At 40.8% G+C, this 18,323-nt stretch overlaps 1 protein-coding gene and 1 non-coding gene across 2 annotated transcripts; one reads left to right on the top strand and one right to left on the bottom strand.

Moving 5' to 3' along the window:
- Window positions 1-3,769: 3,769 nt before the first annotated feature.
- On the bottom strand, window positions 3,770-3,877 carry LOC112739490 (small nucleolar RNA R71). The gene has a single exon (XR_003170426.1). It is a non-coding gene; the product is annotated as a small nucleolar RNA R71 (small nucleolar RNA).
- A 10,350-nt stretch (window positions 3,878-14,227) lies between these two features.
- LOC112735294 (uncharacterized) lies at window positions 14,228-14,791 on the top strand. The gene has a single exon (XM_025784847.1). The coding sequence runs from the start codon at window positions 14,228-14,230 to the stop codon at window positions 14,789-14,791; it is 564 nt and encodes a 187-aa protein (XP_025640632.1).
- The last annotated feature ends 3,532 nt before the right edge of the window (window positions 14,792-18,323 follow it).

Consider the following 18,323-nt stretch of genomic DNA (forward strand, 5'->3'; position numbering starts at 1 on the left):
CACTCGAAGTGGATTTTTTGGAGCTACAAAAGTCCAAATGGCGCGCTCTCAATTGCTTTCGAAAGTAGACATCCAGGGCTTTCCATCAATATACAATAGTCCATACTTTTCCCAAGTTTAGATGACGCAAACTGGCGTTCAACGCCAGCTCTCTACCCTATTCTGGAGTTAAACGCCAGAAACAGGTTACAAACTGGCGTTTAACTCCAAGGAAGACCTCTACACATGAAAGCTTCAATGCTCAGCCCAAGCACATACCAAGTGGGCCCGAAAGTGGATTTCTGCATCATTTACTTATTTCTGTAACCCTAGTAACTAGTTTAGTATAAATAGAACTTTTTACTATTGTATCTACATCTTTTGATCATTTTTAGATCTCTAGACCTCCATGGGAGGCTGGCCACTCGGCCATGTCTACCCTATTTTCACTTATGTATTTTCAACGGTAGAGTTTCTACACACTATAGATTAAGGTGTGGAGCTCTGCTGTTCCTCATGAATTAATGCAAAGTACTATTGTTTTTCTATTCAATTCAAGCCTATTTCTTCTCTAAGATATTCATTCGCACACAAGAATATGATGAATGTGATGATTATGTGACGCTCATCACTATTCTCACCTATGAACACGTGCCTGACAACCACTTCCGTTCTACATGCAAACAAGCTTGAAAGCATATATCTTAGCCTCCTGATCGTGAGATCAGAGTCTTTGTGGTATAGGCTAGAATTATTGGCAGCCATTCTTGAGATCCAGAAAGTCTAAACCTTGTCTGTGGTATTCCGAGTAGGATCTGGGAAGGGATGGCTGTGACGAGCTTCAAACTCGTGAGTGTTGGGCGTAGTGACAGACGCAAAAGGATTATTGAATCCTATTCCAGCAGGATCGAGAACCGACAGATGATTAGCCGTGCGGTGACAGCGCATTTTGGACCATTTTTACTGAGAGGACGAGATGTAACCATTGACAATGGTGATGCCCAACGTGCAGCTTGCCATGGAAAGGAATATGAAGGATTGGATGAAAGCAGTAGGAAAGAAGAGATTCAGAAGGAACTAAGCCTCTCTATGCGCTTATCTGAAATTCTCACCAATGAATTACATAAGTATCTCTATCTTTATTTTATATTTTAATTATCTTTTAATTATTAAAACTCTATAACCATTTGAATCTGCCTGACTGAGATTTACAAGGTGACCATAGCTTGCTTCAAGCCGACAATCTCCGTGGGATCGACCCTTACTCACGTAAGGTTTATTACTCGGACGACCCAGTGCACTTGCTGGTTAGTTGTGCGAAGTTGTGACAAAGAACTAAGATTATGAACGTGCGTATTAAGTTTTCAGCGCCGTTACCAAGGAATGAACGATCACGATTTCGTGAACCAAGTTTTTGGCGCCGTTGCCGGAGATTGTTCGAGTTTGGACAACTGACGGTTCATCTTGTTGCTCAGATTAGGTAAATTTTATTTTAATCTTAAGCTTTTTGCTTTTATTATTTTATTTTTATTTCAGAAAAAAAATTTATAAAATAAATTATTCTATGGCTTCAGAATTTTTAAGAATGAATTCTAGAGTTTCAAGATAACATGTTGAAGCCTGGCTGGCTGTAAAGCCATGTCTAAATTCTTTTGGACTGAGGCTGCCTCTGCCTCTTCACATGCTTGAACCATGTATGCTGAAGCTTGGCTGGCCATTGGCCATGTCTAGTGTTTTGGACCGAAGCTTTCACTGAAAGCTTGGCTGGCTAGTAAGCCATGTCTAATTCCTGGACTGGAGCTTTAGACTAACATTGCATGATTTCTGGAATTCTCATTAGAAATTTTGAAATCCTTATTTTTCTTTTCCAATTAATTTTTGAAAAATTACAAAAAAAAAATTAATAAAATCATAAAAACCAAAAATTTTGTGTTTCTTGTTTGAGTCTTGTGTCAAATTTTAAGTTTGGTGTCAATTGCATGTTTTTATTCTTCTTGCAATTTTCGAAAATTCATACATGTGTTCTTCATGATCTTCAAGTTGTTCTTGATGATTTTATATGTTTGATCTTTAATTTTCATTGTTTTGTGTCTTTTCTTATTTTTCATATGCATTCTTGAATTATTAGTGTCTAAAGAATAAAAATTTTTAAGTTTGGTGTCTTGCATGTTTTTCTTTTCTTAGAAAAAATTTTCAAAAATAAGTTCTTGGTGTTCATCTTGACATTCAAAGTGTTCTTGCATGCATTGTGTGTTTTGATTCATAATTTTCATGTTTTGAGTCTTTTTGTTGTTTTTCTCTCTCTTCATTAAAGATTCAAAAATAAAAAAAAAAATATCTTTCCCTTTTTCTCTCATAAATTTTCGAAAATTTGGTTTGATTTAGTCAAAAAGTTTTTAAATGTAATTGTTTCTTATAAGTCAAATCAAATTTTCAATTTAAAAATTTTATCTTTTTCAAATCTTTTTCAAAAATCAAATCTTTTTCATTTTTTTTTCTTTCATATTTTTCGAAAATTTTAAATTTTGATTTTCAAAATCTTTTTCTTATTTCCATTTCATATTTTCAAAATTAATGCTAACAATTAATGTGATTGATTCAAAAATTTTAAGTTTGTTACTTGCCTAGTAAGAAACGTTCAATCTTTAAATTTTAAAATCATATCTTTTTGTTTCTTGTTAGTCAAGTAATCAACTTTAATTTTCAAAATCAAATCTTTTTAAATTTCTTTTTAAAATCTTTTTCAAAATAAGTTTCAATCACATCTTTTTCAAAATCAATTTCAAAATCTTTTCTAACTTCTTATCTTTTCAAAAATTGATTTTCAAATCTTTTTCAATTAACCACTTAACTTTTTGTTTGATTTTAAAAGTTTACTATTTCAATCATATCTTTTTCAAAACTACCTAACTAATTCTCTATCTAATTTTCGAAAATCACCTTCCTCTTTTTCAAAATTCCTTTTTAATTAACTAATTGATTTAAATTTTAATTTAATTTCATTTTTTTTTATTTTTGAATTTTAACTTTAATTTTAAATTAAAAACAAAAATATTTTTCTTTTCTTTTCAATTATTTTCGAAAATTCTTTTCTCTCACCTCCTTCTAATTATTTATTTATCTACTAACACTTCTCTTCTTCTTAAAAATTTGAACCATCTCCCTCTTTCTGTGTTCGAATTTTTTTCTCCTTCTACTCACATAAAGGAATCTCTATACTGTGACATAGAAGATTCCTCTTCGTTTCTATTTTCTTCTTTTTCATATGAGCAGGAACAAGGATAAGAACATTCTTGTTGAAGCTGATCCTAAACCTGAAAGGACTCTGAAGAGGAAGCTAAGGGAAGCTAAAGCACAACTCTCTGGAGAAAATCTTACAGAAATTTTCGAAAAAGAAATGGCCAAAAATAATAACAATGCAAGGAAGATGCTTGGTGACTTTACTGCACCAAATTTTAATTTACATGGAAGAAGCATCTCAATCCCTGCCATTGGAGCAAACAATTTTGAGCTAAAGCCTCAATTAGTTTCTCTGATGCAACAGAACTGCAAGTTTCATGGACTTCCATCAGAAGATCATTTTCAGTTCTTAACTGAATTCTTGCAGATCTGTGATACTGTTAAGACCAATGGGGTTGACTCCGAGGTCTACAGGCTTATGCTTTTCCCGTTTGCTGTAAGAGACAGAGCTAGAATATGGTTGGATTCTCAACCTAAAGATAGCCTGAACTCTTGGGATAAGCTGGTCACGGATTTCTTAGCCAAGCTCTTTCCTCCTCAAAAGCTTAGCAAGCTTAGAGTGGATGTTCAAACCTTCAAACAGAAAGAACGTGAATCCCTCTATGAAGCTTCGGAGAGATACAAGCAATTGACCAAAAAGTGTCCTTCTGACATGCTTTCAGAATGGACCATCCTGGATATATTCTATGATGGTCTGTCTGAATTATCAAAGATGTCATTGGACCATTCTGCAGGTGGATCCATTCACCTAAAGAAAACGCCTGCAGAAGCTCAGGAACTCATTGACATGGTTGCAAATAACCAGTTCATGTACACTTTTGAAAGGAATCCTGTGAGTAATGGGACGCCTCAGAGGAAGGGAGTTCTTGAAATTGATACTCTGAATGCCATATTGGCTCAGAATAAAATATTGACTCAGCAAGTCAATATGATTTCTCAGAGTCTGAATGGATTGCAAGCTGCTTCCAACAGTACTCAAGAGGCATCTTCTGAAGAAGAAGCTTATGATCCTGAGAATCCTGCAATAGCAGAGGTGAATTACATGGGGAACCCTATGGAAACACCTATAATCCCTCATGGAGAAATCATCCAAATTTCTCATGGAATGATCAACAAAAGCCTCAACAAGGCTTTAATAATGGTGGAAGAAACAGGTTTAGCAATAGCAAGCCTTTTCCATCATCCACTCAGCAACAGACAGAGAATTCTGAGCAGAATCCATCTAGCTTAGCAAATATAGTCTCTGATCTATCTAAGGCCACTCTAAGTTTCATGAATGAAACAAGGTCCTCCATTAAAAATTTGGAGGCACAAGTGGGCCAGCTGAGTAAAAGAGTCACTGAAACTCCTCCTAGTGCTCTCCCAAGCAATACAGAAGAGAATCCAAAAAGAGAGTGCAAGGCCATTACCTTACTTGTGGCCGAACCCAGAGAGGAGGAGGAGGACGTGAATCCTAGTGAGGAAGACCTCATAGAACGTCCTCTGAACACTAAGGGGTTCCTCAATGAGGACTTGAAGGAATCTGAGGCTCATACAGAGACCATAGAAATTCCATTCAACTTGCTTCTGCCCTTCATGAGCTCTGATGAGTATTCTTCCTCTGAAGAGGATGAAGACATTACTGAAGAGCAAGTTGCTAAGTACCTTGGTGCAATCATGAAGCTAAATGCCAAATTATTTGGTAATGAGACTTGGGAAGATGAACCCCCTTGCTCACCAATGAACTAAATGCATTGGATAGGCAGAAATTACCTCAAAAGAAATAAGATCCTAGTAAATTCCTAATTCCCTGTAACATAGGCACCATGACTTTTGAGAAGGCTCTGTGTGACCTGGGGTCAGGAATAAACTTAATGCCACTCTCTGTAATGGAGAAACTTGGGATCTTTGAGGTGCAAGCTGCCAGAATCTCATTAGAGATGGCAGATAACTCAAGAAAACAGACTTATGGACTAGTAGTGGACGTGCTAGTAAAGATTGAAGTAGGGGTGGTAGGAGTACCCAAACCCGCGGATACCCGACCCGCCCCGACCCGAACGGGGTGGGTTAAAACCCGACCTGGAGCGGGGAGGGTTTTGGCTGGGGCGGGTGACTGAGCGGGGTGGGTCGGGTTGGGGTCAGGGTCAGGGTAAACCCGCCCCGGAGTGCATAGTATATATACACACTTACAAAGTTAGGGTTCTTCTTTCTCAGTTCTCACAGCCGCAACCCTAACAGCTTCACTCCTTCAGGTTTGAGCCCCCCAACCCTAACAGAGAAGAGGTCACCTCTTCCTCTTTCAGCCGCAACCCTCTTCCTCTCCCGCCGAGCCCATCGCCGCCGCGATGCTACCTTCCTCCGAGCCCCTCGCCCACTTCCGCTTCCTCTTCAGCCGCAACCCTCTTCCTCTCCTGTCGAGGCTTTCACCGCCACGACGCTACCATCCTCTGAGTCCCTCGACTCCCTCGCTCACTTCCTCTTCCTCTTCAGCCGCAACCCTCTTCCTCTCCCGCCGAGCCTCTCACCGCCGCGACGCTACCATCCTCCGAGTCCATCGCTCACTTCCTCTTACTCTTCAGCCGCAAGCCCGCAACCCTCTTCCTCTCCCGCCGAGCCTCTCACCGCCGCGACGCTACCATCCTCTGAGCCCCTCGCCGAGTCTTCATCTGCTGAACAGTGAACCCCTCGCTGTGTCACTGTGCTGCCGTCCTGCGCTACCGAACCTCTGCGCTGCCCTCTTTGTCGCCGTCTTCCTCCTCTAGTAACTGGTAAGTTGCCCCTTTCTCTATCTCATGCTCTCTCTGTTTTTTCCTGTAAGTGCTTGATCGATTTGAAATTGTTCAGATTTTGTGATTGTTCATATCGCATTTGGTGAGCCAATAATCATAATAATTGCCATATTAGTTTCATCGTTAGACAGCTCAACACTTATGTATGTTCCTTCTTCATTGAATTGGTTGATTTGCTGGTTGTTGATTGATTTTAGTAACTGTAGACTGTAGATGAAATGAGATAGGTTACTCTGTTTTGACTGCATATTGGTTGATGGAAATAAGCTTTGTAAGAAATGACATAGGTAGCTCTGTTTTGACTGCATATTGGTTGATGGAAATAAGCTTCGTAACCATTTTGTGGACTTGATAAGTTGCTCTTGTGTGCTTAGGAGTTAGGACTACGTGTTAGTGTGTGGTTTTATTGCTCTTGTAGGCTATTATTCTTCTTTTTCATTCCTTTGAAGTCATATATTCAACCTGTGCAGAATACTTTAAAAGGCTTAGCTTATCGGCATTGAGCTCTAATACTTTGTATTATTGATATTAATTGAACATTCAATTTGATAACAAACATAAAAGAGTAAGTTGTACTGGAACTTAAAAAGATTGAGCTCTTAAATTTTGTTTTGTGTTTTTTTAATTGTTTCCTCTTGTTCATATTTCCTCTTAATTGTTTTTTTCAGGAGGATCCATATTTCATTCTTTTGCTCTCAAAAGCTGCTCTATCTTATCCTATTATTATACTCTAATTCTATTCCCCTGTTGATTCTTGGACTTGTGTACTTGAACCTGGATTCATCAGATTCTTCAACTTCTCTAGATCCTGTTTAATTATATTTATTAATACAGTATATGTTTTGTTGGTAGAGGATGTTTCTTTTTCTGCATGTGTATTCTCTTCAAGCAATTTAGTTTGAGTGAATTAGATATCAAGCTATGTTGAGTGTTGCTTTCTTTGTTGTGTTTGAGCAAGTGATGGGAAAGTGATCAAGAATAAGGATTGAAGACTTTTTTATATTTTAATGATGTAATTTCTTTATGTTTGTATTTTAATTTAGTTATTTGACATTGTATGAACTCTTTTTTAATTTTAAGTTATTTGACATTGTATGAATCTTATGTTTGTATTTTAATTTAGTTATGAATTTTAAGTTTGTATCTTGATTTATATATGAATGTGTAAAATTTAAAATGTCATTTACTTTTTATAGGGGCGGGTAGGGGCGGGGCGGGTACCTGTGGGGGCGGGTTAGGGTAGAGTAGGCTACTACCCGCGGGTAGAGGCGGGGTGGGTAGTAGCGGGGTACAAGGAGGGCGGGGTGGGGTCGGGTAGGGCAAAAACCCGCCCCTACCCGCCCCACTGCCATCCCTAGGTTGAAGGCCTTTACATCCCTGCTGATTTCATAATCCTAGACACTGGGAAGGATGAGGATGAATCCATCATCCTTGGAAGACCCTTCCTAGCCACAGCAAAAGCTGTGATTGATGTGGACAGAGGAGAGTTGGTCCTGTAACTAAATGAGGACAACCTTGTGTTTAAAACTCAAGGATCTTCTTCTGTAACCAGGGGAGTAAGCATGAAAAGCTTCTCTCACTGCAGAGTCAACCAAAGCCCCCATAGTCAAACTTTAAGTTTGGTGTTGGGAGGCCACAACCAAACTCTAAGTTTGGTGTTGAACCCCCACATTCAAACTCTAAGTTTGGTGTTGGGAGGTCCCAACAATGCTCTGAACATCTGTGAGGCTCCGTGAGAGCTCACTGTCAAGCTATTGACATTAAAGAAGCACTTGTTAGGAGGCAACCCAATGTTATTTAATTATATCTATTTATTTTCTATTGTTATTTTATATTTTTTTTAGGTTGATGATCATGTGGAGTCACAAAAACTACTGAAAAATCAAAAACAAAATGAAAAACAGCATTAAAAATAGCTCACCCTGGAGGAAGAACTTACTGGCGTTTAAACGCTAGTAAGAAGCATCAAACTAGCATTTAACGCCAGAAAGAAGCATCAAGCTGGTGTTATATACCAGAAACAAGCACCAGACTGGCGTTTAACGCCAGAACAGAGCATGGAAGTGGCGTTAAACGCCAGAAACAAGCAGCAAGCTGGCATTTAACGCCAGACATGCACTATAAGGGCATTTTGCACGCCTAATTGGAGCAGGGATGTTAAGTCCTTGACCCCACTGGATCCCCACTTACCCCACATCTTCTTCTCTCCTCTTCACACATTTTCATAACTCTCTTCCCCAAATACCCTTCACCAATCACCTCAATCACTCTTCCCCATCACCTCTTAACCACTCACATCCCTCCACTCTTCCCCATAATCCCCACCTACCTCCAAAATTCAAATTCTTTTCCCTCCCAAACCAACCCTAATGGCCGAATCCAAAACCTCCCTCCACTCCTATATAAATCCCTCATTCCTTCTTCATTTTCACACTACACAACCATCTCTTCTTCCCCTTGGCCGAATACACACCTCTCCCCCTCTCCTCAATTTTTCTTCTTCTTCTCCTTATTTCTTTCTTCTTTTGCTCAGGGACGAGCAAACATTTTAAGTTTGGTGTGGTAAAAGCATTGCTTTTTATTTTTCCATAACCATTAATGGCACCTAAGGCCAGAGAAACCTCAAGAAAGAGGAAAGGAAAGGCAATTGCTTCCACCTCTGAGTCATGGGAGATGGAGAGATTCATCTCAAAGGTCCATCAAGACCACTTCTATGAAGTTGTGGCCAAGGAAAAGGTGATCCATGAGGTCCCTTTTAAGCTCAAAAAGAGCGAATATCCAGAGATCCGACAAGAGATTATAAGAAGAGGATGGGAAGTTCTCTCTAATCCTATTCAACAAGTCGGGATCTTAATGGTTCAAGAGTTCTATGCAAATGCATGGATCACTAGGAACCATGATCAAATTATAGACTCGAATCCAAAGAATTGGCTTACCATGGTTCGGGGAAAATACTTAGATTTCAGTCCAGAAAATGTAAGGTTGGCGTTCAACTTGCCAATGATGCAAGAAAACGCACGCCCATACACTAGAAGGGTCAACTTTGATCAAAGGTTGGACCAAGTCCTCATGGACATATGTGTGGAAGGAGCTCAATGGAAAGTTGACTTAAGAGGCAAGCCGGTTCAATTGAGAAGACCGGACCTTAAGCCTGTAGCTAGAGGATGGTTGGAGTTTATTCAATGCTCAATTATTACTACTAGCAACTGGTCTGAAGTTACTATAGACCGGGCCATCATGATCCATAGTATCATGATTGGGGAGGAAGTGGAAGTTCATGAGATTATACCTCAAGAACTCTACAAGGTGGCTGACAAGTCCTCCACTTTGGCAAGGTTAGCCTTTCCTCACCTCATTTGCCACCTCTGCAATTCGGCTGGAATTGACATAGAGGGAGACATCCTCATTGAAGAGGACAAGCCCATCACTAAGAAAAGGATGGAGCAAACAAGAGATCATGGACCTCAACAAGAGCATGAGGAAATTCCTCACCATGAAATCCCTGAGATACCTCAGGGGATGCACTTTCCTCCATAAAACTATTGGGAGCAAATCAACACCTCCCTAGGAGAATTAAGTTCCAACATGGGACAACCAAGGATGGAACACCAAGAGTACTCCATCATTCTCCATGAGATTAGAGAAGATCAAAGATCTATGAGGGAGGAGCAACAAAGACAAGGAAGAGACATAGAAGAGCTCAAGAGCACCATTGGTTCTTCAAGAAGAGGAAGACGCCACCCTCACTAAGGTGGACCCGTTCCTTAATCTCCTTGTTCTTATTTTCCTATTTTTTGTTTACTATGCTTTATGTTTATGTTTGTGTCTTATTATATGATCATTAGTATTTAAGTGTCTATGTCTTAAAGCTATGAATGTCCTATGAATCCATCACCTTTCTTAAATGAAAAATGTTCTAAAAAAAAAGACCAATAAGTACATGATTTTGAATTCATCCTTGAAACTAGTTTAATTATTTTGATGTGGTGACAATACTTTTTGTTTTCTGAATGAATGCTTGAACAGTGCATATGTCTTTTGAATTTGTTGTTTATGAATGTTAAATATGTTGGCTCTTGAAAGAATGATGAAAAGGAGAAATGTTACTGATAATCTGAAAAATCATAAAATTTATTCTTGAAGCAAGAAAAAGTAGTGAATACAAAAGCTTGCGAAAAAAAAAAAGAAAAATAAAATTGGCGAAGAAAAAATAAAAGAAAGAAAAAGAAAAAAAAAAGCAAGCAGAAAAAGCCAAGAGCTCTTTAAACCAAAAGGCAAGAGCAAAAAGCCAGTAACCCTTTAAACCAAAAGGCAAGGGTAATAAAAAGGATCCAAGGCTTTGAGAATCAGTGGATAGGAGGGCCTAAAGGAATAAAATCCTGGCCTAAGCAGCTAAACCAAGCTGTCCCTAACCATGTGCTTGTGGCGTGAAGGTGTCAAGTGAAAACTTGAGACTGAGCGGTTAAAGTCGAGGTCCAAAGCAAAAAGAAGAGTGTGCTTAAGAACCCTGGATACCTCTAATTGGGGACTTTAGCAAAGCTAAGTCACAATCTGAAAAGGTTCACCCAATTATGTGTCTGTGGCATTTATGTATCCGGTGGTAATACTGGAAAACAAAGTGCTTAGGGCCACGGCCAAGACTCATAAAGTAGTTGTGTTCAAGAATCAACATAATGAACTAGGAGAATCAATAACACTATCTGAATTCTGAGTTCCTATAGATGCCAATCATTCTGAACTTCAAGGGATAAAGTGAGATGCCAAAACTGTTCAGAGGCAAAAAGCTACTAGTCCCGCTCATCTGATTGGAGCTAAGTTTCATCGATATTTTGGAATTTATAGTATATTCTCTTCTTTTTATCCTATTTTATTTTCAGTTTCTTGGGGACAAGCAACAATTTAAGTTTGGTGTTGTCATGAGCGGATAATTTATACGCTTTTTGGCATTGTTTTTACATAGTTTTTAGTATGATTTAGTTAATTTTTAGTATATTTTTATTAGTTTTTAAATAAAAATCACATTTCTAGACTTTACTATGAGTTTGTGTATTTTTCTGTGATTTTAGGTAATTTCTGGCTGAAATTGAGGGACTTAAGCAAAAATCAAATTCAGAAGCTGAAGAAGGACTGCAGATGCTGTTGGATTCTGACCTCTCTGCACTCAAAGTAGATTTTCTGGAGCTATAGAAGTCTAAATGGCACGCTCTCAATTGCGTTGGAAAGTAGACAACCAGGGCTTTCCAGCAATATATAATAGTCCATACTTTGCCTGAGTTTAGATGACGCAAACTGGCGTTCAACGCCAGTTATCTGCCCTATTCTGGAGTTAAACGCCAGAAACATGTTGCAAACCAGAGTTAAACGCCAGAAATAGGTTACAAACTGGCGTTTAACTCCAAGGAAGACCTCTACACATGAAAGCTTCAATGATCAGCCCAAGCACACACCAAGTGGGCCCGGAAGTGGATTTATGCATCATTTACTTATTTCTGTAACCCTAGTAACTAGTTTAGTATAAATAGAAATTTTTACTATTGTATCTACATCTTTTGATCATTTTTAGATCTCTAGACCTCCATGGGAGGCTGGCCACTCGGCCATGTCTACCCTATTTTCACTTATGTATTTTCAATGGTAGAGTTTCTACACACCATAGATTAAGGTGTGGAGCTCTGCTGTTCCTCATGAATAAATGCAAAGTACTATTGTTTTTCTATTCAATTCAAGCCTATTTCTTCTCTAAGATATTCATTCGCACACAAGAACATGATGAATGTGATGATTATGTGACGCTCATCACTATTCTCACCTATGAACGCGTGCTTGACAACCACTTCCGTTCTACATGCAAACGAGCTTGAAAGCATATCTCTTAGCCTCCTGATCGTGAGATCAGAGTCTTCGTGGTATAGGCTAGAATTATTGGTGGCCATTCTTGAGATCCGGAAAGTCTAAACCTTGTCTGTGGTATTCCGAGTAGGATCTGGGAAGGGATGGCTATGACGAGCTTCAAACTCGCGAGTGCTGGGCGTAGTGACAGACGTAAAAGGATTATTGAATCCTATTCCAGCAGGATCGAGAACCGACAGATGATTAGTCGTGCGGTGACAGCGCATTTTGGACCATTTTCACTGAGAGGACGGGATGTAACCATTGACAACGGTGATGCCCAACATACAGCTTGCCATGGAAAGGAATATGAAGGATTGGATGAAAGCAGTAGGAAAGAAGAGATTCAGAAGGAACTAAGCCTCTCTATACGCTTATCTGAAATTCTCACCAATGAATTACATAAGTATCTCTATCTTTATTTTATATTTTAATTATCTTTTAATTATTAAAACTCTATAACCATTTGAATCCGCCAGAATGAGATTTACAAGGTGACCATAGCTTGCTTCAAGCCGACAATCTCCGTGGGATCGACCCTTACTCACGTAAGGTTATTACTTGGACGACCCAGTGCAATTCTGGTTAGTTGTGCGAAGTTGTGACAAAGAACTAAGATTATGAACGTGCGTATTAAGTTTTCAGCGCCGTTACCAAGGAATGAACGATCACGATTTCTTGCACCACTCTAGTATTCCATAATTTCCTTTTCCTAAGCCAAGGGGTGAAAATCTTCTCCATAATCAAAATTGGCATTTCATCAAACACATAGTGGGCATAATCATAAAACATGGCAAAATTGGGAAAATGATGAAAACTATGAACCACAAATGATCAAAATCAACAAAGGCAACTCAAACAAACATATTAAAGCCATCAAACATCAAATTCATTAACTAGAAATCCAAATTTGCAAAACTATATATGTATTGATAAAGGAAATTAAAATATAAGAAAGTGTAGAACAAGTAGTGAAATAAAAGAGAAAATTAAGGAAACACTTACAATGGAAATGGCTAGAATCAAAGATCAAAACTTGAACTACAAAATTCTACAAAACCCTAATTAAACTTAAGGAAAATTGAGAGAAAAAACTAAACTAAACTACCCTAAACTACTCCTAAAATGTGTTGTATGAAGTATAGTATTGTATGGTGTTACTTGGCCCTTCATATATGCTTCAACACCTTCAGAAATGGGCCAAAAAGCCCTCAAATCGCAAGCCACGTGACTTTTTAATGAAGTCACGCGTTGGTACATGTGCCTACGCATAGGTATGTGTGTACGCACACTTGTTGAATCCCTCTTGTGTGTACACACAGAAGTTGTGCGTGGTACACTTGCTGATTTTGAACCTTGTGCGTAGGCACACTCTGAAATATTTTTCTCATTTGTTTTCTTCATGTTTTCTCCCAATTGCATGCTTCTCTTCCACTCTTGTCAAGTCATTCCTACCTATTACACCTGAAATCACTCATCAAATACACCAAGGCATCGAATGGAATGAAAGTGGAATAAAATTGATTAAATTAGGCACAAAATAGCATGTTTTCGCAATTAGGCCAATTTAGAGAGAAAACACAAAAGCATGATATGTACATGAATGAATGTAGGTTTATATGATGAAATCCACTCAAATCAATCCAAAATTTATCATCAAATGTGGATCTATCAGGGCCCAAGCGAAGGGGCCCACCCGAGTTTAGAGTATAAATGGGGAGGGACCTACCCCTCCCCAGAGGTACGTCACCTTTTTACCCTAATTGGCCGCCTCATCGTACGGATACTAACTTTAGCATCGGAGTGTCTTTGCAGGTGACCCCACCCACTGACCCATCGACGATTCGGACGGTTATCCTCCTCGAAAAGCTCGTGCCCCGGTCCAAATTTTCCATCTCACAGTTGCTCCAATCAAATTACCACCCAAACCGCCTATCATTCGAGCAACTGAACATTGGCGTCGTCTGCGGGGACCTGTGTGAACATGGAGATTTTCCCTCATAGGGAAGAGATAGATGAAGAGAGGGAAGCCCGCTTGAGAAGTAGGGTAAGCTTTGCACCCTCTTCCCGAGAGACGCCCGTTTGGTGGCACACGCAATGACAACTCAAAGATCATGCAGAAACTCTAACACCGAGTGCAAAACTTGGAGAGAGAGCTAACGACGAGGGACCGCTACTGTCCCAAGCATAACAGAGATTTTCGCCCAAGTCTGTCTCGCACCCGATCTCCCACCAAGAGGTCAAAAGACCACAGGAGAAGCCCCAGGAGGGACAACGAACACGAATGAGCCAATGCTCGATCTCACACCTACACCCACGGTAGGTCGGAAGGCCCTGGGGACCCCGTCATTATGGAGGCAACCCTTTTCCACCCATCTATCCTCAAGATCCGGTTGGCAAAAAACTTCGACAAGCCCACGGACATGAGGTATGATGGGAGGAAAGACCCTCAGGAACATCTGACGGCATTCGAGGCCAGAATGAACCTAGAGGATATTGGTAATGATGTCAAGTGTCGTGCTATTCCAGTAAACCTAGCAGGTCTAGTGATACGTTGGTTTAACACGCTCCCGCAAAAGTTTATTACAGTCTTCGCGGATATCACACAGAGGTTCTTGGCACAATTCACCACACGGATATCCAAGGCTAAGCACTCGATCAATTTGTTAGGTGTGACCCAACGTGCTAGCGAGCCGACAAGGAAATTTCTCGATCGGTTCAATGATGAATGTCTAGAGATCGATGGCCTGACAGACTTAGTGGCAAGTCTATGCTTGACAAATGGCTTTTTATACGAGGACATCAACAAGCAGCTCACCACCAAGCCTATTTGGACCATGCAAGAGATCCAGAACATGGTGAGAGAATACATCAATGATGAAGAAGTTAGTCAAGTGATGGCTGCCAAAAAGTGACAACTGCTCAACCCGCCAGCTCGTTAGGCTGGGCATGCGGAAAGGCTGAAGGAGGTGCCAAAAGAGGGAATGTCTAGGAAACTGTTCATACCCTGGGTCGAACTGTCCGACCCGGGCTGAGTCGACCGACCTCTTTAGGTCAGAACTACCCGACCTCTTCTCAAAAGAGGTCGGCCAAATCACTACAGAGGCCCAAGAAGGCCCAGACAAAGGAACATAGCCCAAATCTAAAGGCAGCCAAAGCCTAGAAAGATAAGGACGGTTCCCTTAAAGATAAGATGCCTTCACTCAAAGATAAGATAAGATAAGATAACTATCTTATCTCCAGAAAGGTCACTCCACGCCATTATAAATACACCGGAGCACCCAGGTATAACTAAGACTCTGATTCTACTAAAAACATGCTTAATACCCTTGCTAACTTAAGCATCGAAGTCCCTTGTAGGTACCACCACCCTCCGGTGACAAAGGATCAGCAGCATCGCCAGTTCAACAAGTCGGACACGACAGCTCCGGCCACCGCCCACAAGTCGGACACATCACCTCTGACCAGCATAGAAGGTCTCATCCGAGATCGACCTATAGTTTCAGGTAACCCACGGAACATTGGCGCCGTTGCCGAGGAACCTGGAAGTCATCCCATCATCATGGCGGAAAACCTTGACAACGACCACAATTCCGATTTGGAAAATAGAACGCCACACAAAAACGTGGATGTCACACCAAACGATACTTCTCAGCCTAACAAAGACAAAAATTCGCCAAGCACAGGAGTCATGGAAGCACTTTAAGATTGCCTAAAACAACTCGAAAAAGAGGTCGAATATCAACGGAAAGCCGAGAGAGACCTACGAAGGGAAGTTAGACGACGCCGAGAATTAGAAGACAAGCTCCTAATGCTTGAAGCCGATCTCAAAGCTAAAACAACTCGATCCAGCCACGAAGATAGCCCCCGCAAAGACCAAGACCCATTCACCAAAGAGATCACGAAGGCCAAAATACTAAAAGACTTCAAACACCCTGACATGACTCCGTACGACGGCATATCAGATCCCAGCCATCATCTCAGTAATTTCAGAAGTAGAATGTATCTCACCGACGCCTCAGACGTAATTCGATGCAAAGCCTTCCTGACTATCTTAACGAAGACAGCAATTAAATGGTTCGACAATCTACCCCCTAGACCCATCTCAAGCTTTGACAACTTAGCCAAGAAGTTTCTAGCCAGATTCTCCATTCAGAAGGACAAAACTAAACACACCCCAAGCCTATTAGGGATCAAGCAAGGAGATCGGGAAATCCTTCGCAGCTATATGGAAAGATTCAACAAAATATGTCTGGACATACAAAGTCTGCCAACAGAAGTAGCCATTATGGGTGTCATCAATGGCGTATGAGAGGGACCTTTTAGTCATTCCATATCGAAAAAATATCCCACATCTCTGAATGAAGTGCAAGAACGAGCAGAGAAATACATCAACATGGATGAAAACTCTCAACTAGGAGAGACCTCAAAGTCTGGATTCTCCTACTCCTCTCGAGATAAGGATAAAGAGTCCAAGAAAAAATAAGATCAGCATGGAGAAAAGATCAAGAAATACCACAATTACAACACTCTTCGGGCGTCTCTTGTAGATGTCTATCGAAAAGTATGTCATACTGAAAAGATACCCCAACCTCGCCCACTCAAAAGCAAGAAAGGAGGAGGAAATCGGACAGAATACTGTGAATACCATCGAATCTATGGACATCCCACTAACGAGTGCTTCGATTTGAAGAATGTCATAGAAAAATTGGTAAGAGAGGGGAGACTAGATCGATACTTAGCCAGCAAAACAAAAGAGCCAAGAAAAAGAAGAAGGGACGAAGAGGTCGGACAAACTGAACGACCACCTCGTACCCCGGAGAGACATGTCCACATGATACACGGAGGATTTGCGGGAGGAGGAATCTCCAAATCATCTCGCAAAAGACATCTTAAAGAAGTATATCATGTCGAAGGAAGAGAAGGAGCATCCAACCTCCCTACTATCACTTTCACTAAAGAGGACGCCGCTGGCGTCATCTCGGGACATGATGATCCCATGGTTATCACCATCATATTGGCCAATGCTAATCTCCACCGCACACTGGTGGACCAGGGAAGCTCGGCAGACATATTGTTCAAAACCGCCTTCGACAAACTCGGCCTAGAGGAAAAAGAACTCAGAGCATATCCGAACAGCTTATTCGGGCTAGGAGACACTCCAATCCAACCACTTGGATACATCTCACTACACACAACCTTTGGAAAAAGAAACCGGTCAAGGACGCTCAACATAGACTACATCGTGGTCGACGTCAGTTCAGCCTACAACACCCTGATATGTCGGACAACGCTAAATCAGCTCGGCGCAGTAGTCTCGACTCTACATCTGTGCATGAAGTTCCCAACTATAGAAGAGATGGCTACGATAAAAGGAGACCAGAAAATAGCGCGCCGCTGTTACAACGAAAGTCTGAACCTCAGAGGCAAAGGAGAAGAAATCCACACCATCGAACTCGGGGGAGTTCAAGGGCGGGAAGAACTTCGTCCACAACCTGAAGGCGAGATAGAAAAAGTCCATATTGGAGATGTCCCAGATAAAACAACCAACATCAGCACAATCCTAAAAGGAGACGTAAAGGAGTCCCTCATACAGTTCTTAAGAGATAATGTCGACCTCTTTGCATGGAAGGCGGCAGACATGCCGGGCATAGACCCCAAGCTAATGTGCCACAAGCTGACAGTATACCCAGGATCTCGGCCAGTATAGCAGAGATGTAGAAAGCTCGAACCAAAACGATCCCAAGCTGTGGAAGAACAGGTACAAGCTCTACTAGAGGCATGATTCATAAGAGAAGTCAAGTACCCACTATGGCTAGCCAACATTGTCTTGGTGAAAAAATCAAATGGGAAGTGGCGGATGTGCACTGATTACACCGATCTCAACAAAGCTTGCCCAAAAGATCCTTATCCACTCCCAAGTATTGACGCTCTGGTGGATGCCTCCTCCGGATACAAATACCTCTCGTTCATGGATTCCTATGCGGGATACAATCAAATCCCGATGTACCCACCTGATCAAGAAAAAACCTCATTTTTAACCCCAAAAGCAAACTACTGTTACGTCGTCATGCCATTCAAACTCAAAAATGCAGGAGCCACATATCAAAGATTAATGAATAAAGTCTTCGCAGACCATGTCGGGAAACTCATGGAGGTATATGTGGACGACATGTTAGTAAAAACACAAAGCGAGGAGTCATTACTGTCTGACCTCGCCCAAGTATTTGATACCATAAGAAGGCATGGCATGTGACTTAACCCTGCAAAATGCACCTTCACAGTAGAAGCTGGCAAATTCTTGGGTTTCATGCTCACACAAAGAGGAATCGAGGAAAACCCGAATAAATGCCGGGCTATACTCGACATGAATAGTCTGACATGTGTCAAAGAGATAAAACAACTCAATGAAAGACTGGCAGCCTTGTCCAGATTTCTAGTCGGATC

This window comes from Arachis hypogaea, chromosome 13 (assembly GCF_003086295.3).
Source record: "Arachis hypogaea cultivar Tifrunner chromosome 13, arahy.Tifrunner.gnm2.J5K5, whole genome shotgun sequence".
Taxonomy (NCBI): Eukaryota; Viridiplantae; Streptophyta; class Magnoliopsida; order Fabales; family Fabaceae; genus Arachis; species Arachis hypogaea.